The 24,584-nt window shown below is 55.8% G+C and overlaps 1 protein-coding gene across 2 annotated transcripts; it reads right to left on the minus strand.

Moving 5' to 3' along the window:
* Positions 1–1,628: 1,628 nt before the first annotated feature.
* On the minus strand, positions 1,629–19,943 carry SPATC1L (spermatogenesis and centriole associated 1 like). Of its 2 annotated transcripts, none has more exons than XM_047798456.1 (4): positions 19,620–19,943; positions 13,550–13,903; positions 2,546–2,697; positions 1,629–2,054 (listed from the first exon to the last, which is right to left on the minus strand). In XM_047798456.1, exons 1-4 carry the CDS (start codon positions 19,819–19,821, stop codon positions 1,728–1,730), a joined length of 1,035 nt encoding a protein of 344 aa, XP_047654412.1. In that variant the 5' UTR covers positions 19,822–19,943; the 3' UTR covers positions 1,629–1,727. The 2 variants fall into 2 exon arrangements, with proteins under 2 accessions (XP_047654412.1, XP_047654420.1); XM_047798464.1 differs by having other exon boundaries at positions 1,938–2,140.
* Between the last annotated feature and the right edge of the window lie 4,641 nt (positions 19,944–24,584).

The raw sequence follows: 24,584 nt of genomic DNA on the forward strand, positions 1-24,584 counted from the left end.
ATCCTGGCAGCCCATGGACCCCCGCAGGCCCCTCCCAAGAACCGGCTGCACCCATGTGTGGCCTTCCCAGAAGCAGGCACCCCACACAGCCTTGGGGCAGTCATTGTCGGAGGTGCTTGCCACCACAGGGGTCTCTCAGGTCCCCAGCCAACTGGCCCTTGGGAAGCCCCCACCCCACCCAAGCAGCCATTCACGGGGACTGGGAGAGGGGGAGTGGGTGGGCAACTGTGGGTGAACATGTGTGTGTGGCGGCCGTACCGCCCCCAGGTCCCAGGAGGGGGTGTGGGAGCCCCAGCAGCAGCTGGCACCCTGCAGGCTCAACCAGGGCAGGTCCCACCCAAAAGAACATGCAGCCCCCCCCCCAGGGGAGGGAGTGCCTGTCAGGTGGCCCTGCGCCAAGCAGAGGCCCCCACAGGGCGGGCGCTGGCACCTGGGAGGGGAGGGCGAGGGTAGGCTGAACTGTGAGAGCCCTGCCCAAATTTATGCCCTGAATTCCTAATCCCCAGTGTGACTGTGTTTGGAGACAGGGTGTTTGCAGCAGTAATTAGGTTAAAACGAGGTCACTGGGCTGGGCCCTGATCGTTGCATCCTTCTGACTGTGATGACCGCTCGACGACGACACAGGGAGAAGACCGCCGCCGTCTACACGCCAAGGGAAGAGGCCCCAAGAGGAGGCAGCCCCAGCACACCTGGGTCCCAGACTTCAGCCTCCAGAACCGTGAGATGATACATTTCCACTGTTTAAGTGGCCTGTCTGTGGTACTGGTTGCAGCACCCAAGCTGACCGAAAGACGCACCAGGCCATGAGGAGCAAGGGACGGGTCCCCTCCCGCCTCCATCCTCACGCCATAGCGGAGAGGGAACCAGAGGCCCTCCCTGCCAAGGCCAACCCAGGAAGGCATCCTGACTGCAGGGCTGGGGTTGGGGTGAGGTGGGGCCGGGGGTGCTTTCTAGGCCTCAGGAGAGACGCGGCCTGGCAGGAGCGGTGCCGTTTTCCCCACGGAGACCCCTCTGAGCCAGGGCTTGGCCACGGCTGGGGGCCTAAGAGGCCCGGATGGGACCCAGTGCGATGCTGGGATCAGTTCCTGGAGGCAGGTGCCATAAAGAGCTGCTGAGCAGGGCCCCTAGAGGGCGCCACCACGTACAGGGAAAAGAGACCTCGCCAAGGCCGCGGGCTGGATTCTGTTCCCATCTTCCAACCAGAGAGGCCTGGCTTCCCGTTCCAGAACCCGGCAGGAGACAGCACATAAACCGGCTGCCCTGGGCCCACCTCACGGCCCCGCGCACCCACCCAGCTGCCGGCCTGAAGCTCTGCTGCCTGGGTCTTGAAATCCCTGACCTGGCAGCCAGGAGCCCGTGTCTGCCTTGAACCCCTGGCTCAGGCGCTACCCTCGGGAGACCCCCACTGGGCGGGACCCGCTGGCCCTTTCAGACCCCGCCCCCTCCCCGGGGGAAGGGGCCGGGCCGGGGGCAGCGCCTCCGCCCTCAAAGAGCAGCGGGAGAGGAGCGACAGCAAACAGACGACTTTAATGCAGGGCCACTCGCCGCGCAGGTGTGGGCGGCGGGGCGGCGGCAGGTGCGCCCGCGGCCGGGCGGTCGGGCGGGCGGGACAGCGCGGGGTCGCGGCCGGACCCTGGCGCCCTCGGCGCGCCCTCCCGCGGAGCGGACGAGGAGCGCGGCGCCGGGTTGCAACACGCGTTTATTGCAGGAGGCGCGGGGCGGCGGGGTCACCAGGCGAAGAGCGGGCGGCCGTCCTCCTTGGAAAGCTCGCACAGGCAGTTGAGCAGCAGCAGCGAGTCGCCCAGGAACTTGGGGGGCACGACGTCGATGACAAGCTTGCGCAGGGCGGCCGGGCTGCCGTGCAGCGGGTTGGCGCGCAGGTCGGGCCGCTGCTTCAGGATGCCATAGGTGTTGATGAGGAACTCGCTGAACACCGGATGCACGTCGCGGCTGTAGCCCAGCCGCTCCAGGCGCGCCGTCAGCGTCAGGTAGCGGTGCGTCAGCTCCCGCAGCTTCTTCTCGTCCACGGAGCCGTCCAGGGACTTGATGGACGTCTGCGGGCACCGGCACGGGGGGTGGGCGAGGCCGCAGGGAGGCGGGAGGCGAGGCCGAGCCAGGGCCAGGGCGGACAGGTGAGGCCCTGTGCGTGGGGAAACTGAGGCCCGGAACCCGCCCCCGCCCCCAGTGTCCCTCCAGCCGTGCTGGGGGCAAGGGCAGGGAGACCCACAGGAGGCGTCTTGCCAGCCAGGCCTGAGCCTCAAAGGGCCCCTCCTTCCTGAGACTGTCCCAGGCCACAAAGCACAGGGCGCTTACAAAGGACCTCACGGGGCCAGCTCATCACACTCCCTGGCACGCGTGCCTCGGACACCACTCGGCCTTGCCGCGGCCGGCAGCTGTGTGAGCGCCGTGGGTGACAGGGCTGCGAGGGCACCCCAGAGCAAGGATGGGCCCCTGGGTGGGGAGGGGAGTCCTAGGGCATGCAGGGACGCCCCCCCCCCGCCAGGGTGGGGGGGGCAGGGAGGGGGCCCCAGGCAGGAAGGCGCACCTGCTTGATCTTCTCAGGGATGTTGGACACAGTGAAGCCATAGAGCCGGGTCACCCCTGGGAAGACGTAGGCCAGGATGCGCCGGTCCAGCTGGAAGGCGATCTCGCCCACAATGCGCCCGTCCTTCTCTGTGCCGGTGAAGCTCTGGATCTCTGCAGGGGAGGTGGGGCGTGAGACGGGCCACGGGGACGCCTCCTCCCTGTGCTCTAGGGTCCACCCAGGTGTGGCCACTGTGGGTGTGGGGGTGAAGCCTCAGGGGCCCTTGCAGGGCCTTCCTGCAGGGCCCCTGGCTGTGACCTGAGGGGCACCCTCCTCCCTGCAGTCAAGGGCCCCGCTGTGAGGCAAACGCAGATTTCAAGGGAAACTCTTGAGTGTTGCATTGCCAGAGTGGAAAGCGAGCTTTCCTCTCCTCCCGTTGTCGGCATGGTCCCTGAGCAACCCGGGTCCCAAGGCCTTTCTCCCGCCCTCTGAGATGGACCGTCAATATTTTAAAAGTTGGTTTCATAGCCCAGGATTGTTTTTCTTGTCCCCCCATCACCAGCGAGTCTGCCCAGCACATGCTCAGGGGTGACCACCCCACAGAGACCCGAGCCCTGTGACCAGGTGACCTTGGGATGGGCTACGCGTGTCCCCCACCTGAGGGTGGGGTATGATTAATTCAGGCACACGTATGTAACACGTGTGGGTCCCGTCTGCGTAGCTGCGAGAGACGGTGGGACTGTCCTGGCAACCTCTTGGCATTGAAGGCGGGCCTGATGTTTATGCAACAGCAAGACTCTGCTGCGCTGCGAGAGGATCTCTGGGTTGGAAGGAGACGCCCTCTGAGAACCACACGGTTACCGCCAACGGTTACCACCAGACACCCCTGGAACTTTCCACCCTGCCGAGGGGCTTGGCTGCGTGCAGCCCTGCTGGTCTGTCCGGTGGCCAGCAGTGCACAGACGGGCTGGGTGCCATGCAGGGGCGAGCTGGCACCCCGGTCCTGTTACTCCCAACAGTCATGGCCCCCGAAGGCCCAGCCTGACACTCAGGACCCCCCACCACACAGAGAGGTCAGTCTGACTTCCCACCTCTGCTGGCAGGGCTCAGTGGCCTGGGGGTCGCTGGGCTGCCCCTGGGGACTCTGTGAGGGCTGAGCGCTGGGCTCCTGGACCCACCCTGCTCTGACCGCAGGCAGCAGTTTGCCCTCCCTCAGCCCCATGCTGTGACTTTGTCCACATAACCACGCGTCCCCAGATCCTGGAACGTGGTGCCAATCCAGGTGTTGGCAGCCCCCTCCTTTGCAGACAGGCTGCTGACCGAGGGGCTGCTGGAGACATCTGTCCTTCTGCTCACTCAGCCACACTGTGCAGGTGCCGAGCGGGGGGCATCCAGGAATCAGGCCGAATTGAGGCCAGTCCGGGTCTCAAGGGAGATGAGCTCTGCAGGCAGGGGTGGGGCCTGGGGGGGTGAGGGGCCCCAGGGTCACAAGGTCACAGAGTTAGGGAGGCAGAGGGCCAGGTGTCCGAGAGCCAAGGAAAAATGCTGGCGTGACCCTGCGGAAACAGGGAGCCACAGAGGGTGTCGAGAAAGTGATCTGGCGACTGCGGCGGGAGCATCAGGATAGGCTCTGCAGTCGCAGGTAACCCGGTGACAGGGGCTCAGAGGGGCCATCAAGGCCGCCAGCAACCGGCCGGGCTGCGTCCTCCCCCTCCTGGAGCATCTGTCCTTCCACGACTTGATTCGTGCCCCCAGTGACCCTTCGAGGGGCCTCCGACCCCACCTGCAGACAAAGGGACCCAGGCTGCAGGCACTGCTTCCCACTCACTTTTATTGTTTTATTGTTTTTTCACTTTTAATTGAGATATAATTCACATTATACGATTCACTGCTTTTGGAGTTCCCATTGCGGCTCAGTGGGTTAAGAACCCGACTGAGGTCCACGAGGATTCGGTCTGATCCCTGGCCTCGTTCAGTGGGTGGGGGACCCGGCGTTGCTGCGACTGTGGCGCAGGCCGGCAGCTACCGCTCTGATTCAAATGCCTAGCCGGGGAGTGGCCGTATGCCACACCCATGGCCCTAACCAGACAAAAATTAAGTAAGTAAATCATAAAATTCACTTTTCTCAAGTACGAAATTCCGTGGGATTTAGCATATTCATCGAGTTGTACAACCATCACCACACTCCAACTCCAAAATGTTTTTACCCCCAGGAAAAAGCCCTGGACACACCAGCAGCCACTCGCAATTCTCTACCCCGTATCCACAAATCTACCTGCGTCCCTCCAGATTCACCCCTTCTGGGCCTTTCGCGTCCGTGGACTCACAGCGCGGTCCCCGGACCGGCCCCCCTCGCTCAGCTGCACGTCTCGCGCACGAGTCGGAAGGTCGTTCCTGTTTCTGAGTGACTAACACGCTCCCTCATCTTGCTCATCCCTCCTCCGACAACAGGCGTTTGTGCTGTTTCCACTTTGGGGCTGCTGTGAACACTCACACCGAAAAACCTCTGTGTGGACAGAGGTTTGAATCCTTTCGGCCGTACACCGGGAAGGGAATTGCTGGGACCCGGGAGACTCCTTGCTGCAGTTCTCAGGCTCGGCCCAGCGCTTCTCCACGGAGCCATGTGTGCAGGTTCCCATCCCCCACATCCTCTGCAGCACTGTCCCTAAGCCACCCTCGTGGGGAGGAAGTGGTAGCTCACTGGGGTTCTCGCCGGCGTTTTGCGAATGACACATCGAGCTTCTTTTCATGTGCTCCTCGGCCACTTGCGTGTCTTCTCTGGGGATAGGTCTGAGGTCTTCGGCCATGTTTAAGCTGATTGTCTTTTTGGGGGGCCGCACCCGCGGCCTGTGGAAGTTCCCGGGCTAGGGGTCGAATCAGAGCTGTAGCTGCTGGTCCACACCACAGCCACAGCAGAGCTAGATCCAAGACACATCTGTGACCTACACCGCAGCTCACAGCAATGCCAGATCCTTAACCCACTGAGGAGGGCCAAGGATCGAACCCCCATCCTCATGGAGACTGGTCGGGTTCGTTACCACTGAGCCACAACGGGAAATCCTGATTGTCTTTTTCCTGTTGAATAATAAGAGTTCTTACATATTCTGGATACTATTCCCTTATCAGATACACGATTTACACACATTTTCTCTCATTTCCTGGGTTGGTTTTTCACTTTTTTTCTTTTTTTCTTTTTAGGGCCACCCCAGCGGCCCATGGAGGTTCCCAGGCTAGGGGGTGAATCAAAGCTGTAGCCACCGGCCTGCACCAGAGGCACAGCAACGCGGGATCCGAGCCGCGTCTGCGACCTACACCACAGCTCACGGCATCGCTTGGATCTGTGACCCACTGAGCGAGGCCAGGGATTGAACGTGCATCCTCGTGGACTCTAGTCAGACATGCTTCCACTGAGCCACAACAGGAACTCCCGGCTTTTCCCTTTCCTGAAATATTCCTTTGAAACACCAAGGTGTTTACTTTTGAGAAAGTCCCATCTATCTTCTTTTTCTTTTGTTGCTCATGCCTTTGGTGTCACAGCTAAGAATCTATCGTCAAATCCAAGGTCATAAAATACATATGTGTTTTCCTCTAAGAGTTTTATTGTTTTGGCTCTTTGGGGTCTTTTAAGTCTTTGATCCATTTGAATTAATTTTCACATGTGATATGAAGTGCAACTTCATTCTTTTGCATGTGGAGCCCACTTTCTCAGCACCGCTTGTTGCAAAGACTGACTCTCCGTTGAACTGGCTCGGCACCCTTGGCAGACATCAAACCTGAGTGCATGGGTTTGGGTCTGGATTCTCAGCTCTGCTTCATCGACCTGTGCCTCACCACCACGGCGTTGATCAGTGCGGCTCTGTAGTAAATTCGGAGATTGTGTGTGAGTCCTCCGACTCCGCCGTCCTTTTTCAAGCTCGTCCTGCCAAGCGCGTCCATACGTGTTTTAGGATCGGCCTGTCAGCATCTGCAAAGAAGCCACATGGGATCTGGATGGGGTGCCACTGAAATGCGTAGACCATCTTGCGGGGGTTGGCCGTCTTGATGTATTAAGGCTTTTCCTCCACGACCACGGGCTGGTTTCGCATTTACTCGGGTCTTCCTTGATGTCTTTCAACCATGTTTCCTAGTTTCCCGGGTCCTCTTCCCTCATCACTCGCCAGGGCTGCAGAAGGTACCCAGGAAGTAAAGCTGGGACCCAGACACACTACACAGAAGCATGTTAGGAAAAATGGGGGGCATGGAGGAGCAGGGTGCAAACTCCCCCCCACCCCACCCCCATATCAATACATTGATCTCATCAGGAGTCAGGCTGTCTCCCTGCCCCCCCCCACCTCTAAAGTATACATTAGGTGAAATAAATGAGCTACACCTAAGATGACCTAGAAATCATTTCTAGTCTGCCCGGGGCCTTCCAAGATTCAGCCAGAAACCGATTCCTCAAAGAAAATACTCAATAAGATTGATGAGTGAGTTCCCAAGTGGCTCAGCAGGTTAAGTACCTGACATTGTCACGGCAGTGGCTCCAGTGGCTGCTGTGGCATGGGGTCGATCCCTGGCCCAGGAACTTCTGCATGCCGCAGGTACAGCCAAAAAAATAAAAAGATGGGTAAACTTCTAGGACTTCTTACAGAAAATAAAAGAAAGATGACAACTACCACTATCAGAAATGAGAGATGGCTCACCACAAGTTTTACAGACATTAAAAGGATAATAATTGAACATTAAGAACAATCATATGCCAATAAATTTAACAACTGGGATGTACCCAAAGAGACACACAAGCTCACTTTTGTGAGTGAACTACCAAAGCTTGCTCAAGAAGAAACAGAAAATGTGAGTAGCCTAATCACAACTAAGCAAATTGAATCTGGGGGGGTAGGGGGAGAATGTTCCTACAAAGAAAATTCAAGGTTCAGATGCTTTCAGTGGTGAATTTTACCAAAACCTAAGGAATACATAAAGCCAACTCTATGCAAACTCCTCTAGGTAATTAAAGATGGAACAATTTCTACCTCATTCACTGAGGCTAATAGCAACCCAATACCAAAATCCAAAACTGCCACTATGAGAAAACTATAGGCCAATATCCCTCACAGACTGCAAAAATTCCTAACAAAAATTTAGTAAATTGAATCCAACAATACAAAAAAATATGATACGTCATGACCAAGTGAGGTTTCTCTTAGGAATGCAAGGTTGGCTTATAACTCAAACATCAGTCAATATTAGCCACTGTATTCATGGACTTCGAAAGAAAACCAAATGCTCATCTCAATAGTTACAGACAAAGCACTCAACAAACTCCAAAATCCATTCATGGTAACTCTGAGCAAACAAAGAATTAAAGGGCATTTCCGCGACCTGAGGAAGGGCATCTACAAAACGCAGCTATCATCCTACTTAATGCTGACAGACTGAATGCTTTCCCCCACATCAGAAAAAGACAAGAATGCCCACTGGTGCCATTTCTATTCAACACTGTTCTAGCCAATGCAATAATACAAGAAAAAGAAATTAAAGGCAAACAGATGAGAAATGAAAAAATAACTTTGTCTATATTCACAAATGACATGATCATCTGTCTTAAGGAATCTACAAAAAAAAAGCTACTAGAACAAATATGTGAGTTCAGTTAGGCTGCAGGATACAGACTGAATTTGTCAGGGTTCTTTGGAGAAACAGAAACAGAATTCTGTGTGTGTGTGAGTCAGCAAGCTGGAGGCTCAAAAGAGCTCATGATTTCATCCTAGTCTGAGTTCAAGGTCTGAGAACCAAGAGAACCAATGGTGTGTTTCCAGTCTAAAGGACTGGAGGCTCGAGACCTGAGAAGAGCTAAGATTTCAATTGCAATCCAAAGGAAGTCAGGCAGGAGGAATTCTCTCTTACTTGGAGAGTCAACGTTTTTGTCCTATTCAGTCAATGTTTTTGTCCTTCAACTGATTGGATGAGGCCCACCCACATTAAGGAGGCCAATCTGTTTTACTCAGTCTAATTGAATTAAATATTAAATGCACCCAAAAACATCCTCCCCGAAATACTCAGATTAGCATTTGACCAAATATCTGGGCACCTAATGGCCCAGTCAAGTCGACAAAATAACAATCATGGGGTCAATATACAAAAATCAATCATGCCAATATACTAGAAACAATCAATTCGACTTGACAAAAAACAATATTATTTATTTAACATCAAAAAAACAAAATACTAAGGGGTAAATTCAACAAAAATGTGCAAAATATGTACACAGAAAACTATAAAACGTTGCTGAGAGACAATGTCCTTTTTTTGGTTTTTGTTGTTGTTGTTGTTTTGCTTTTTAGGCAGATGGAAGTTCCCAGGTCAAAACAGAGCTGTAGCTGCCACCCTACAGCACAGCCACAGCAAAGCTGGATCCGAGCCATGTCTGCAACCTACACCACAGCTCACGGCAACACCGGATCCCCCAACCCACTGAGCAAGGCCAGGGACCGAACCCGCATTCTCATGGATACTAGTGGGATTAGTTCCCCTTCACCACAACGGGAACTCCCAACAGTGTTCTTTTTTTAAAAGACTAAATAAATGGAGAGACACAGAGGAATACTTTGGAGATATTGCTGCTTTAGTTCCAGACACCACATAAAGTAGATATTGCAATAAAGCAAGTCACACGATTTTTTTGCTTTCTCAGTGCATGTAAAATTAGGGTTACACTGCAACTTTGTAAGTCAAACATACTCCTATAAAATTTTTTTAAAGTTAGGTTTACACTATATTTTAGTCTACTGTGTGCAATAACATTATGTCTAAAAAAACAAATGTACAATCCTTAATTTTAAACTACTTTATTGCTGGAGTTCCTGTCGTGACGCAGTGGTTAATGAATCCGACTGGGAACCATGGGGTTGTGGGTTCGATCCCTGGCCTTGCTCAGTGGGTGAAGGATCCGGCGTTGCCGTGAGCTGTGGTGTAGGTTGCAGACACAGCTCAGATCCTGCATTGCTGTGGCTGTGGTGGAGGCCGGTGGCTGCAGCTCCGATTCGACCCCTGGCCTGGGAACCTCCATATGCCGCGGGAACGGCCCTAGAAAAGGCAAAAAGACAAAAAAATAAATAAACAAATACGTAAATAAAATACTTCACTGCTAAAACAAAATGCTGAGCATCATCTGAGCCTTCACTGAGTTGAGTCATGACCTTTCCGTGGGGGCAGGTCTTGCCTCAGTGTCGCAGCTGCCGACAGAGGCGGTGGTGGCGATTTCTGGAAGACGCGACGGTCACATTTGTCACGCCGATTGAGTCTTCCTTTCAGGAGTGATTTCTCTGCAGCATGCGATGCCGTTTGCTGGCATTGCACCCACGCTAAAACTTCCTTCAAAGTTAAAGTTAACCCGGAGCGCTTACTGTAGCACAAGGGCATCGGCGGTGTCTCGGGAGCGCTGGGATGCGGGTTCAATCCCCGGCCTGACAGTGGGTTAAAGATCCAGCATTGCTACGGCTGCATCTTAGGTCGAGGCTGCAGCTTGGATCTGATCCCTACCTAGCCTGGGAACTCCATCTGCCGCGGGCAGCCAAAAAAAAGAAAAATCAAAGTTAATCCTCTCAAACCCTACGCTGCTTTCTCGACTGAGTTCATGGAATGTTCTAAATCCTCTGTCATTTCAGCAATCCTCACAGCATCTTCACCACGAGTAGATTCCACCTCAAGAAACCACTTTCTTTTGTTCATCCATAAGCAGCAACTTCTCACCTGTTAAGGTTTTACCAGGAGATGCAGCAATTCAGTCACATCGCAGGCTCCACTGCTGATTCTGGTTCTCTGGATGTTTCCACCACATCCGCAGTTACTTCCTCCACAGAAGACCCGAACCCCTCAAAGCCATCCACGAAGGTTCTTCCGAACTCCTGTTAATGCCGGTATTTCCACCTCTTCCCAGGAATCAGAAACGTTCTTAATGGCATCCAGATGGGGGAATCCTTTCCGGAAGAGTTCTCAGGTGACTTTGCCCAGATCCAGCAGCGGCCCTGTTGTCTATGGGGCCATAGCCTTGAGAAACGAGTTTCCTCAACAATAAGACTTGAAAGTCAAAATTACTCTTTGCTCCGTGGGCTGCAGGATGGATGTTGTGTCAGCAGGCATGAAACTACATTCATCTCACGGTCTGTCTCCACGAGGGCTCTTGGGTGACCAGGGGCATTGCCAATGAGCCATAGTATTTTCAAGGGAATCTCATTTTTCTCTAGCTCTCAACAGTGTGCTTAAAACATTCGGCCAACCATGCTGCAACCAGATTGCTGTCATTCAGGCTTTGCTGTCCCATGTATAGGGCACAGGCAGCGGAGCTCTGGCACAATCCTAAGGGCCCTAGGATTTTTTCAGATGGTCAACGAGCAGTGGTTTCAGCTTAAGCCACCGGGGGCATTAGAAGGGAGCCAGCCTGTCCTTTGAAGCTTTGGACCCAGGCATTGACGTCTCCTCTCTAAAGTCCTACTTGGCATCTTCTTCCAGCATGAGGCTGTTCTGTCTGCACTGCAAATGTGCTGTGCAGTGTGGTCGGCTTCATGAAGGATCTTAGCCAGACCTCCGGGCTGACTTGCTGCAGCTTCCGCATCAGCACCTGCTGCTGCAGCAGCACTTTTACGTTACGAAGAGAACTCCTTTCCTTAACCTCATGAACCCACCTCTGCCAGCTTCACGCGTACCTGCTGAAGCTTGCTCACCTCTCTCAGCCTTCACGGGCTTGGAGAGAGTCAGGGGCTTGCTGTGGATGAGGCTTTGGCTTCAGGGAGTGTTGCGGCTGGTCTGATCTTCCGTCCAGACCACTCAAACTGTCTCTATGTCAGCAATAAGGCTGGTTTTTGGTAGGGTTTTTTGGATTTTTTTTTAGGGCCACACTTTCGGCATGTGCAAGTTCCCAGGCTAGGGGTCTCATCAGAACTGCAGCTGCCGGCCTATACCACAGCCACAGCAATGCAGGATCCGAGCCTCATCTGCAACCTGCGACCTCAGCTCCCGGCAACACCAGATCCTTAACCCAGGGACTGAACTCACATCCTCATGGATACTAGCCAGGTTCTTTACCGCTGAGCCACAATGGGAACTCCAGAGATAAGGCTTTTTTATCATTCGTGTGTTCACTGGAGCCCTTTTAATTTCCTTCTAGAACCTTCCTTTGCATTCACCTCTTGGCGAACTGTTTGGTGCAAGAAGCCTAGCTTTTGGCCGCCTCGGCTTTCAACGCTCCTTCCTCACTCAGCTGAGTCCCTTCTAGCTTTTGATTTTAAGTGAGAGCCATGGGACCCTTCCTTTCACTTGAACACTTAGAGGCCCTTAGCTGTAGGGCCCTTAGCTGGCCTAACACCACTGTGTCTCTGGGAACAGGGAGGCCTGAGAAAGGGAGCGAGGTGGGGACGGGCTGGCCGGTGGAGAACACACATATTTAAGCACTAAGTCTGCCGTCTTGTCTTGCATGGGGGGGCCCACGGTGTCCCCAACGATTGCAATGGTAACATCAAAGAACACCGGTCCCAGACCCCACAACAAAGATCATCGTCGTGGGAAGGTACCGGCGCTCCGACTGCGGAGCAGTGGGTTAAGACCGCAGCTGCAGAGGCGTGGGGTCCATCCCTGGCCCAGCACCGGAGCTTAAAGGATCTGGCATTGCTGCAGCTGGGGTGTAGGCATAGCTTTGGCTCGGATTCAATACCTGGCCCAGGAACTTCCATATGCCACGGGTATGGTCATAAAAGAGAAAAAAAAACAAAAGTAAAAATAATGGGAAATTATGAACTATTTCAAGAATTAGCAAAATGTGACACACAGACACTAAGTGAGCAAATGCCTTTGGGAAAATGGTGCCAAAAGACCTGCTCAATGCAGCGTTGCCACAAACCTTCCATTTCTGAAAAATGCAAAATATGTGAAGCACCGAAAAGGAACGTGCAACGAAACAGGCTGTGCCAGCACAGTGTTCACAGGTCCACAGACTCGGAGTTGTTAAGACGCCATTTCCCTGAAAATTGATCTAAGGGGCCTGGAGGCCCAGGACCGTTCCAGTCAAAATCCCAGCCAGCTTTTCTAGTGGAAACGGACAAACCGATTCTAAAATTCATACAGAAATGCAAAGGACCTAGAACAGCCAGAACAACTTTGAAAAAGGAACGAAGTTGACGAACTTAACACTGTCTGATTTACAGGCTTATTAGAGAGCTACAGCCACTGAGACAGTGTGACTGCAATCAATACACACAGATAAATGAGAAAGCGTATGTGTCTGAGAAATACACCTGATTCTTGACAAACACGACAGGGTCACTCAGTGGGAAAAGGATAATCTTTTAAAACACTGGGGCTGGAACAAATGCCTACCTAAGGCCAACCTCATACCATGCACGAAAATTAACTTGAATTTGATCAGAAACCAAATGTAAAACCAAAAACTACTCGACTTCCAGACGAACGTAGGAGAGAATCTTTGTGACTTCAGTTTGTCAAGATTTCTTAAGGAGGATACAAAAGAGCCTGAACTTACAGAAAAGAAAAAAATTAATAAACGGGACGTCGTCAAATTAAATAGCTTTGCTCTTCAAAAGACACGTTGTGAAAATGGAAAAGCCAGATCGGGAGACTATGTTTGCAAAACATACCCCCAAAGGGCTTCTATCCAGAATATACAAAGAACTCTTTTTTTTTTTGCCTTTTCTAGGGCCGCTCCCGCGGCATGTGTAGGTTCCCAGGCTAGGGGTCCAATCGGAGCTGCAGCCTCCAGCCTACACTACACCACAGCCACAGCAACGCTGGATCCTTAACCCACGGCACAAGGCCAGGGATGGAACCCGCACCCTCCTGGTTCCTAGTGGGATTCGTTAACCACTGCGCCACGATGGGAACGCCCGGAACTCGTTTGTTTTTAAATGGCCCCAAGACTTGGGCAGACGCCGCCCCGGCCCCAGCCCCGCAGGCCCCGGCTCCTCCTGCCGGGCGGAGGGCGGAGGCGGCGCGGCGGGACCACCCTCCCAGCGCCCGCAGCAGGCGCCCCCTTACCGTTCAGGTAGTAGCTCCTCCGGGTCCTGTCCCCCGAGGGCAGGCTGCACTCCGAGAAGCACACCTTCTTGGGCCGGCCCACCTCCCTGGGCTCCAGCAGGGTCTTGTCCGCCAGCGGGTCGTGCAGGGGGCTCAGCAGTGGGGACGGCTTCCCGTCGGAGGCGCGGGGCGCGCGCAGCTCGGGGGCGCTGAGGAAGGCCTTGAAGGGCGCCTGGGCGGCGGCGGCGGCGCAGCCCGGGGAGGCGTCGTCCTCGCCGGAGAGCGGGCCGTGCGAGCACAGCAGGTCCTCCAGGGAGGACGCCTGCAGCTGCGAGGGCGCATCCGGGACGCCGGGGAACCGTCCGAAGTCCGGCCCTGCGACAGGGAGGAAAGGGGTCAGGCTGACGCGCCTCCAACACCCGGGAGCTGGGGGGCCTCCTGCTCGCGCCGCGACGACGGAGGCGGGCAAGGCGGCCGCGGGCGGCGCAGCCCCAGGCAGCCGCCCCCCGCCGGCGCCCGCACACGCCCCGCAGCCCGCGGCGGCCTTCGCGCGCCGCCCAAGCTCTGCTGCGGCCTCATCCGACCTCCGCCTGACTCGGAAACAGATCTTTTTGCTGCAGCGTGATCGCGTTTCGAGATTTCTCCACGGCGAGTGAGACCTTTGGTCGCTCGCTGGTTCACGCAACCGCTGCCTGGCACACGTGTGTGCGCGCGCGCGCGCGCGCACACACACACACACACACACACACACACACACACACACAGACCTTTCTACCCACCACCCACGACTGCGCGTGGGGCTGCCTCCAGGTTGCCCTGTAAACGCCAAGCCGTGAGCCGCAGCCCTCCGACGCCTTCTTGCCCCGCGCAAGTACCCTCCGCGTCTACACCCGGACTCGGGCGCGGGCTGTTGACTGTCTCGGCTTTCTCCACGACCACCAGCCGTTCAGCAACGCTTGGTGTGGGCAGACCAGCTGAGGACACGCACGGCTTTCCCCTAAACCCTGTGAAGCTGAACACCTTTCCCACGCTGGCCTCTGGGGTGTGCTTTCTGGGCGGCGCTGTCCTTTGCTTATTTTCTCGGTTGACTAGCCTTTGGAAGGGACAGGCATCAGTTGCTTTGGTAGCCTGCATATTAATTTCTCGTTAAAACGTGTTGTCCTCTCCCAGTGGGTTCCTTGCTTATATTTTAACCTTTTTATGGCAACTCTTGTCAGGCAGAATTTAAAAAAATTTTAATGTAATTCGGAGTTCCGGTCGCGGCGCAGTGGTTAAAGTATCCCACTAGGAACCATGAGGTTGCGGGTTCGGTCCCTGGCCTTGCTCAGTGGGTTAAGGATCCGGCGTTGCCGTGAGCTGTGGTGTAGGTTGCAGACGCGGCTCGGATCCCGCGTTGCTGTGGCTCTGGCGTAGGCCGGTGGCTACAGCTCCGATTGGACCCCTAGCCTAGGAACCTCCATATGCCATTTGAGTGGCCCTAGAAAGGGCAAAAAGACAAAAAAAAAATTAATGTAATTTAATTAAATTGTAATATAATTTAATAAATTATTAAAATAAAATTTTTAACTTATCAATTCTTTTGTGATTTATGAAATCCTTTCTTTTCTTTTTCCTTTTTTTTCCTTTTTAGGGCTGAGACCACGGCATATGGAAGTTCCCTGAGCCAGGGGTCAAGCTGAAGCTACCAGCCTACACAGCAAATCCAGATCTGAGCCAGGTCTGTGGCCTACACCACAACTCATGGCCATGCCTGCTCCTTAACCCACTGAGCGAGGCCGGGGGGTCAGACCCACATCCTCATGGACACTAGTTGGGTTGGTTACCACTGAGCCACAGTGGGAACTCCGAGAATGAACTCTTAAAGAAAGCAAAAGTTCGAAAATCATAAAAATAACAGCAGAGGTAAACTTGAAATACTTGTTTTGTTTTTTGCTTTTTAGGACCACACCTGCGGCATATGGAGGTTCCCAGGCTAGGGGTCCAATCAGAGCCACAGCTGCCAGCCTACAGCCACAGCAACATCAGATCCGAGCCGTGTCTGTGGCCTACACCACAGTCACAGCAACGCCAGATCCTTAACCCACTGACTGCGGCCAGGGATGGAACCCACAACCTCGTGGTTCGTAGTTAGATTCGTTTCCACTGCGCCACGACAGGAATTCCTACAATTGAATATTAATTGAAAACGTTAATAAAAGGAGAGATTGGAAATTATTTTTAAATGACTCAATAAGAAGTAGAAAAACTAAATAGACCAATGAACAAACAAGAAAAACCCAGAAGTCATAGAATAATTCTGCTCCAAAGGACTGTAGACGTGGGTTGTTAGCAGGTAAGATCTTTCAAGTTCCCAAACAATTCATAATGCCTACGTCAGCTAATGAGGCTGGAACACTGCACAAATTAGGACGCCTGAGTATGAAGCTTATAAATTTGTCACAACTCTGATATGAAGTCCCTTTAAATACAACCCACAGAAAGGAAACCGGAGCCCAGATTCATGTAGGAAGACAGTCCAGGGATCCTGAGCAAAGCCCCATCCAGACGCCACAACAGACACCGCTCAGGCCCCAGACCTGTGGCGTCTTGCACCCTCGTAAGACCCCACGGATGAGCTGTGGGGAGCAGCGGAGGGCACTTCCACCAGTGCCAAAATGAGGTCATAAATATTGAACAAATGGGCCGTTTTTCAATTGTTTGGTTCTTTAAAACTAAGGACTGGAAAGAGACTTCCCCAGCATCCGGCCTGCATATGCCCCCATCCTGGACAGACAGTGCCGTCCAGGCCAGGATCAAACCCGTGCCACAGGATCCACCCGCCCGGGCCAGGATCAAACCCGTGCCACAGGATCCACCCGCCCGGGCCAGGATCAAACCCGTGCCACAGGATCCACCCAAGCCACTGCAGTGACAATGCCAGATCCTTAACTCACTGAGCCACCAGGGAACGCCTGAGGAACAAAGACAAAGACAGAAGCAACAAGCATATGAGCTGCCAATCTCCTTTAAAATGATCGTTTGTAAACAGAGCAACTACAGACCTAGAACAGAGAACGAACTGGAAAACTTGGCAGAAGAAAACAGCTGGCTATAGGATAAATAATTACAAATCAACAGCTTTCCAAAGTATTGCAACACCGATAACTGAAAACACAGTGGCAAAGAAACCCCATCTCTACTCACAAGTCACCGAGGGTGCTCCAGGGACAAGCACGCAATGCGAAAGATTTATTTGTGAGAAACAGCTGAGGAGACGTGAAGAAACCGAGCCAAAATAGCTTAATACGACTTAATACAAATGCAGTAGACAAGTCGTGCTCTGGGTAAATGTAAGAAAAAGAAACGTGAAAAAATTAGCGTCCCGTCTGAGCCAGTGATCCTGCTTTTAGGAAAACATACTCTAAGGAAATAACCCTGAATCCGAAGTTTGCTTCTCTTTTTTTGGCCGAGCCCATGGCCTGTGACCAAACCTGCACCAGAGCAGCGACCTGAGCCCCTGATGCAGGGACAACGCTGCATCCTTCACCACTGCACCAAGGGGAGCTCCTAGAGGGCTCTTGCTGGGCCACTTATCTCAGGGTGAGAAGGCAGAGCGGCAACTTCAAACACAAGGTGACAGTTCATTGAGCGGCGGTCCAGTTCAAAGCCTCGGGGATACCACGCATTTAAAACGGAACGACGCAGTGACAATCCTACCCCACGTTCAGGCCCGGCGGCACGGAGACCACTCGAAACTCTTTCCAGTCGTGTGATGTCCACCCAGACGAGAGGGACAAGAGAACAGGGAAGGCTCTGGGGCGCCAGGGGGTCGGGGACCACGATGGTCCGGGAAGATGGGGCCGGGTCGGCCGGCGGACCACTCCCTCGGTCCGTCGAACCCCCGGAGAAGCAGCGCTGTCGGTGACGCCGCGCACTGGGAAAGCGTGGGGTGCAGCAGAGGGTCCCCCATCCGCCTCAGCGCTTCAGCCGCACAAGACCCCAGGGATCCCCGACAGCGACCATTCAGCAGGTGGCAAAGCTGGAAGGAGACCCCTGTGGGCCGAAGGGGGTGCAGGGAACCCCACAGGGAGCAGGGACGCCCCAGAAGAGGCCCAAAGGCATGGCAGCCAGCCGGACGGTGGGGAAACGGAAGCGCAACACAGCCCCACCCCGTTGGGTAACCAGAGGGACCCCTGGACACACGTGCACAGCCGCAGAAAGTTCAGAGAAGCCCAAGAAACTCTGACGCGGCTGCCCTCGGAGGGGGGCCGGGAGCACACACTCCGCCCTGGCGGATTCCTAAGTTTGCCCTGAGTAACGCTGCTGAATGAGAAAAACAGGTTTTAAGGCACACCCTGTTTTGAACGCAACGCGACCGAGGGGCCGTGAGCCATGCTGGGTGCTCGGCCGTCTGTCTCCAACCGCAGCTGCTTGCAAGCACTCCTGCCGGTTCTCCCAACTCCAGCCCAAGGCCAAGGCTGCAGGAGACTGGGCCCGGGCATGGAGGTGGCCCTGAGAGCAGCCGGGGCCCACGCTGGGCTACAAGGCCTCTCTGTGGAAGGCTTGGTGGCCTCAGGCTGGCCAGGGGCTGGGCCCCTGGGGAGTGGTGCCCAGCAGGGTCTGGGCTTGCCCACGGGTGCGGTGCCGACCACGGTCCCAGAGCCTCTGCCCTGACTCTGACCCTGGGCAACAGCCCGGAGCCCAGTCCTCCGGCCCAGGGAGGGGGGAGCAGGGGCGGAGAGAGAGCCTGTCCACAGGTGACCACGCGTTGGCTGTGTGTGTTGGCTAAGGGAGGCCCTGGCACGACTCAATTTGGGGGGCAAAGTGGCAGGAGGCAGTTGGCACTTTTCACAGTGCAACAGGCCCGAGGACAAGCACTTTCTGCAGCCGCCACCCACAAGATGTCCCTCGTAGGCTGAGACGGTGGCCCTGACCCTCGCAGGGTGTATAACCAGACACATCACTGTGAGGCCGGTCCCTCCTTTTCAAGCGCCTGGTGACAACTGTGTGCCTTGGCCACTGGTAGGAGCTTCAGGACATGAGCCCTGAGGTTCCTCCAGCCACCTCTCCTCTCCCCGCCGTCCCCCAGCTGGTCAAGGTCCCTCAAGCCTGAAGGTGCGGAGATGCTGCGAGGGGCCCTCACGCCCCGGGGACACGCACGCCCCGTGTGCAGGGCGCAGAGGAGGGACAGCCACCGCCTTCCACGTGGGCCGACCCCAGAGGCGCCAACGCCCAGGGCAGGCCCCTGAGCCACGCATGCAGCCCACTGGGAGCCAGCAGCAACCTTGGAAGCAGCTTCAACGGTGGGAAACCTTTCCACACCCTGCCCTTGGCTCATCCGAGAGAGCAGGTCCGCAGGGCTCAGGCACCGCGTCTGTCCTGCCGCCACCACCACCCCGGCTGGGGTGCGGCCTCTGCACCCTGCCAGGTGCTGTGAGCGATCCCCGGCTCCTGGACACGGAGCTCGCCAGGTCGCAGGCTCCATCCCCTGTCCGCCACGTCCCAGCCACCCCGAAACAAGGCGATTTAACAACACCCTAAATCACGCTCCACATGTGGAAAGAGTTTTCTCTCTAAAATGTTTAAAGCGGAACCACCTGCCCTTGCCGAAGGTGATCAGAGCCTGTTTTCCCTGTGAAAAGTCAGAGGCGCTGGAGAGGCTCCTGCATGACAAGCTGGGCTACGGCTCCGACGTCCCTCCCCACCGGGGATAGTCAGGGTCCCCGCGCAGGCGCTGCTCAGCCCCGTGCCTTGCCTTGGTCTTGGTCGGCGGCTAGCACGGTGGGCACGCTGGCCGGGCCGAGGGATGAACATGCCCGTGGCTCCGAGGAGAAGAGGAAAGCAGCCTGCCAGGCCCCCCAGCGCCACCAGCCCCGCCAGGCTGCCGGGCCGACCTCGGCACACATGGACGTCCTGTTTCAAGCGACAGGGGCAGCACCCGGGGGCCGCGGACGGAGCCCCACCAGCTCTAGTGGTCACCCACTGGCCCCTTTTCCAGGCACAGACTCAGTGGCCCTGCCCGAGGACACGCGCCAGGCGGAGGGAGCACCTGGGTCCCGGGTGGGGGGCCCCTGCAGGGACGGAGGCCGCCGGACGCGCCACAGGGGCTCACCTGTGCTCCCGGGGGAGCAGGCCTCGGGGTAGGCGGGCGCCTTGGGGAAGAGCAGCTCGCGGCTCCCGCGCCCACAGGGCTCCTGGCAGCTCTCGCTGAGCAGCCGCTTCAGCATCTGGTTCTCCTTCAGGAGGCGCACCTGCTTCTTGAGGTCCGCGTTCTCGCTCATGAGCCTCTTCATCAGCTCGCTGCCCTCAGCCATGGCCGTGCCCGCGGTGCTCACGTGCGGGCCCGCGGCCCCATGGAGCTGCAAACCCAGTGCCCGTGGGAGCTCCAGAAACGCCCAAGACCCCGGAGTTCCAGGCCGCCCGGCCTTCCGCAGCCTTGTGATGTCGCCTTAAAGGGGCGGCCACGGCGCGGAGGTGGGGTGGGAGGGCGGGACGGGCAGGTTCTAGATGGGGCCCCGGGGAGCCTGGGCCAGGCATGATCCAGCACGTTCCAGGAACAGCGGGAACATGGGCTGGGGGAAGCGTCCGGTCTGCAGGTGCTTGCCCTGAGCCTCTGGCGGGGCCGCCCTCCCGTCCTGAGGCCACCGGCCCCTTGCAGTGCAGCCCAGAGCTGGGGGTGTCTGGGGTGCAGACACACAGCCGTGACCCCCATGTGCACACTTGAGGAAGGAGGCGGCAGTGGGCATTGGGGGGGGGGCAGGAGGCCGCATGTTGGCACCCACAGCCCATAGAGCTCCAGCGGGTCTAGGGGACAGGCAGCTGGAGGCCACCTGCTGACCGCACTCCGCTGGCCCAAAGGGTCCCCACAGGGACCACGCGCAGTGACCGTTACTGGACCTGAGGGCGCCGACCAGGGCCCAGGCCTCTGGACCAACCTGAGAGACCCTCAGAGCGCGGATGCAGTCCTCAGTCAGTGTGACTCGCTGAACCCACCCACCCAGAAGGCAAATAAACTCAGCCTGTTTCCTGGCTCCAAAGCAGCAGAGGGGGAGTTTCCATCATGGCTCGGCGGTAACAAACCCGACTAGCATTCATGAGGACACAGGTTCGATCCCTGGCCTCGCTCAGTGGGTTAAGGGTCCGGCGTTGCCGTGAGCTGTGGTGTGGGTCGAAGACGCGGCTCGGATCTGGGGTTGCTGTGGCTGTGGTGTAGGCGGGTGGCTACAGCTCCAATTGCACCCCTAGCCTGGGAACCTCCATATGCCGCGGACGCGGCCCTAAAGAGCAACAAAGCAAGCAAAGCTGCAGAGGCGTCTACTCCTGCTTCCCTGAGGATGGACGTAGCCCCCGGAAAAGCAGCCTGTCCTCCCACCTTCAGCCCAATGCCCGGTCCCCCCGGGCAGCAGCAGGGGCGGCACACGGCGTGAAGACTTTACTCCCCGGGACTAAAAAGAGTGTGATGTCACCTCAAGGAGACAAAGCCTTGGCTCAGCCCACACGCCCGGAGACAGCAGAGAAAGACAGCACCCACCGAGGATGGGCTCCCAGGACGGAGGGCAGACGCCTACCCCAGGCCCTTGAGAATAGCCCGCGGGCAGGACTGGCCCCCCTTGGAGGGCCCCTTCCCACCCCGAGAAAGCCGTCAGGACGGGGTGCCCTCCAGCCCCCTTGCCCTGTGACCCTCCCGCCAGTCTTCCATCATGACGCGTCCCCTTTAACTCTTCACTGGGTTCAACCCGCTCATTTTTCAAGTATTTTCTACGCTCGCGAGGGAAACTGATCTGTGTCTCCATTTCTTGTCATGTCTCATCTGGTTTTGCTGTCAGTGACTCACTGACCTTGTCAAATACGAGGCAACAGGTTCTCCCTCCTTTATTTACAGGAGAGTTGGGTTAGATTAAGTGTTTGCTACATCCACCAGCAAAGCCATGTGAGCCTAGAGTGTTCTTCTGGAAAGTTTTAAGTTTCTAATTCATTCAATTGCTTTTTTGTTGTTGTTTGTTTGTTTGTTTTTGTCTTTTTGTCTTTTCTAGGGCTGCTCCCACGGCATATGGAGGTTCCCAGGCTAGGGGTGCAATTGGAGCTGTAGCCACCGGCCTACGCCAGGGCCACAGCAACTCGGGATCCGAGCCGCGTCTGTAACCTACAGCACAGCTCACGGCAACGCCGGATCCTTAACCCACTGAGCAAGGGCAGGGATCAAACCTGCAACCTCATGATTCCCAGTCGGGTTCGTTAACCACTGCACCAGGACGGGAACTCCTCTAATTCAATTTCTTAGGTAGATACGAAGTCACTTAAACTTTCCCTTTCTCCTCACCCCCAGCCCGATGACACGCGTGTCTTTCCAGGGACCTGTCCTCGAACTCCAGGCTGTGAAACGCTGCCGTGATGTGGTTCTCATTTCCTCCTGTCCTCTCTGCAGTCTCCCGCCTCTGAGGGCAAGCAAGCAGGTGCCGCCAAGGAAGGAAATTGAAGCGTGAAAGTGCAGAAAGAGCGTCAGGGGTTTTTCCAGGAGCAGGTCGAGCCAGCAGAGACAGCGGGACCCGCGCGGCCAGAGGGGAGAGCGGCAGGCGAGGCAGCCGGCGGGCCCCCCGGGTCTGCGCAGCATGCCCTTCCTGTGCCCGGACAGGCTGTTTTTCTTACGTGATCAGACTGCTACTTTTCTCAGAGCATCAGCTTTGGGTGTCACTGATCTCCATCAGGCTTTCGGTAGCATTCGACTCCTACTCTTTGTCTAATATTTCCTTTCTCCTACTTACTTTGGTTTTAAGGGCCTTTAGATGGACACTCAGATCATTGATTTTAAACCCCATGGACAGCATTAATGTGCAAGCCTGTGAACATTCCTCTAAGTACTACTTTAGTTACACCCCACAATTTTTGATAACGTTTTTATCTTTATTCACCTTGAAATTTTTTCTAATTTCCCTTGTACTTTCATTTTTACCATAAATGTCTATTTCTGCTATTATTTCTTTTCCTGAAAACCACTTTGATATTAACATCGCACTTTTTCTCCTTATAACTATTTTTCGGTTATTTATTTTTCTAAACTTCACTTTTATCCTGTCTGTATCTCTCTCTCTTTTTTTTTTTTTTTTTAGGGTCACACCCACAGCATGTGGAGATTCCTGGGCTAGGGGTCCAAGTGGAGCTGGAGCCACTGGTCTACACCACAGCCACAGCAACGCCAGATCCAAGCCACATCTGCATCCTACACCACCGCTCATGGCAACGCCTGATCCTTAACCCACTGAGTGAGGCCAGGGAATTTAAACCACATCCTCATGGAAACTGTGTTGGGTTCGTGAACTGAACCACAATGGGAACTCCTTATTTTGCTTTTAAAAGTTATTATTATTGTCTTTTTAGGGCCGAACCCACAGTATATGGAAGTTCCCAGGCTAGGGATTCAATCGGAGCTGTAGCTGCTGGCCTACACCACAGCCACTTGAGCAACCCCAGATCTGAGCTGTGTCTGTGAACTACACCACAGCTCATGGCAACACCGGATCCTTAACCCACTGAGCAGGTCCAGAATCAAACCTGCGTTCTCACGGATACTAGTCGGGTTCATTACCACTGAGCCATGACAGTGTTAATTAAAAAAAAAAAAAAAAAAAAAAGAGTACCCATCGTGGCTCAGCATAACCAAATCTGACTAGTATCCCTGAGGATGCAGGTTCAATCCCTGGCCTCGCTCAGTGGGTCAAGGATCCGGTGTTGCCAAGAGCTGTGGTGTAGGTTGCAGACATGGCTTGGGTCTGGTGTTGCTGTGGTTGTGGTATAGACCAGTGGCTAAGGCTCCGATTCAATCCCTAGCCTGCGAGCATCCATATGCCTCGGGTGCGGCCCTAAAAAGACCAAAAAAAAACCAACAAAAAAAGTCCTTTAACCAACAGGAGGCGTCTATACTTCGCAGGCCCTCCCCACGAGGGCTCCTCATCCTCTGAAGCCCAGGTATCCCTTTCCTGCACCAGAACCCCCTTCATCCAGCAGGGCTGCTACAGCTTCTTCAGCTCTGCTTTGTCTGGGAAAGGCGTGCCCGGCCTTCGCCTCCGCTTCCGAGAAGGCGGCGCTGCAGGCCCCCCCCCCCCCCCCCCGTCTTCTCTGGGCTTTGTGACTGTCACCCCGCCGCTGCTCCGAGCAAAGTCCTCCGTCACCCCAGCTTTGCTCCCAGGAACACACCGGGCCTGTTTTGAGATGGATTCATCCTTGGTTTTCACCAGTTTATCAGGAGCTCTGAAGCGGGCCGTGCCGGGGTTTGCCGGCCCACGTGGTCACCCGGGTACACGTCTGCCGCGCCTCACGGATCTGCGGGCTTCGAGGCCTCCTCTGGGAACTCCTCAGCCTGGATTCAAGTGTCTCTCTGACCGCCTGCCTCCCTGCCCCGCCCTAGGACTCGAGTCACGTGTGCGGCCCCTGGGCCTCACTGACAGGTCACTGAAGCTTTGCTCATTGTCTTGAAGTCTTCCGGCCAAGCTCAGCCGTCCCAACGCTCCCTGTCCCTGGACGGCCCGAGGCAGGCGCTGCCCCTCCACCGAGAACGGGGGAGGGGGCGTCGGGGGACATGAGGCCTCAGGCTCACTGCACCCACGAAGGGCCCGGCTGGCCAGCAGGTCTGAGGCCGCCCAAAGCCTCACGAGGCAGCCGTCCTCCACCATGGGCAGGGGAGGCCTCGGCGCCGAGGCAGGCTGGGCATCGTCACCGACAACCGTCACCGAAAGGAGTGATGGCCCAGTTGCCCTCCCCGAGGAAAATGAGATCTTGGAGGTGGCCCCGGACTTCCCGGTGGGAGCGGCGGGTTGACGTCAAGAAGGCTGCCCAGCCGCGCCCCCCCCCCCCAGCCCCTGGCGGCGCCCGGGGCCCCGCCAGCATCCTACCCTGGCCCCTGGTGGGGGCGGTTCCTGGGGACTCTGGGGTGATGGATGCCCTGCGGAAGGGCCCCCCTCTTAGGGCCCACCCCAGCATCAGTGACAGGCTTTGCTCAGCTCGCGGGCTCGTCTTGGTCTGAACTTTCCTCTCCAGCGGCCTCCTGGAAGGCGAGCACGAAGCCTGAAGGCCAAGGACAGCC

Source organism: Phacochoerus africanus, chromosome 1 (genome assembly GCF_016906955.1).
Source record: "Phacochoerus africanus isolate WHEZ1 chromosome 1, ROS_Pafr_v1, whole genome shotgun sequence".
Classification (NCBI taxonomy): domain Eukaryota; kingdom Metazoa; phylum Chordata; class Mammalia; order Artiodactyla; family Suidae; genus Phacochoerus; species Phacochoerus africanus.

Bases quoted from the DNA above. Each gene is read 5' to 3' on its own strand.
- SPATC1L (XM_047798456.1), bottom strand. From the start codon at position 19,821: ATGGCTGAGGGCAGCGAGCTGATGAAGAGGCTCATGAGCGAGAACGCG. The intron at 2,698-13,549 runs GTAAGGGGGCGC...CCTCCCCTGCAG, and splicing joins GAGGAGCTACTACCTGAACG to AGATCCAGAGCTTCACCGGC. The intron at 2,055-2,545 runs GTGCGCCTTCCT...CGGTGCCCGCAG, and splicing joins TCCCTGAGAAGATCAAGCAG to ACGTCCATCAAGTCCCTGGA.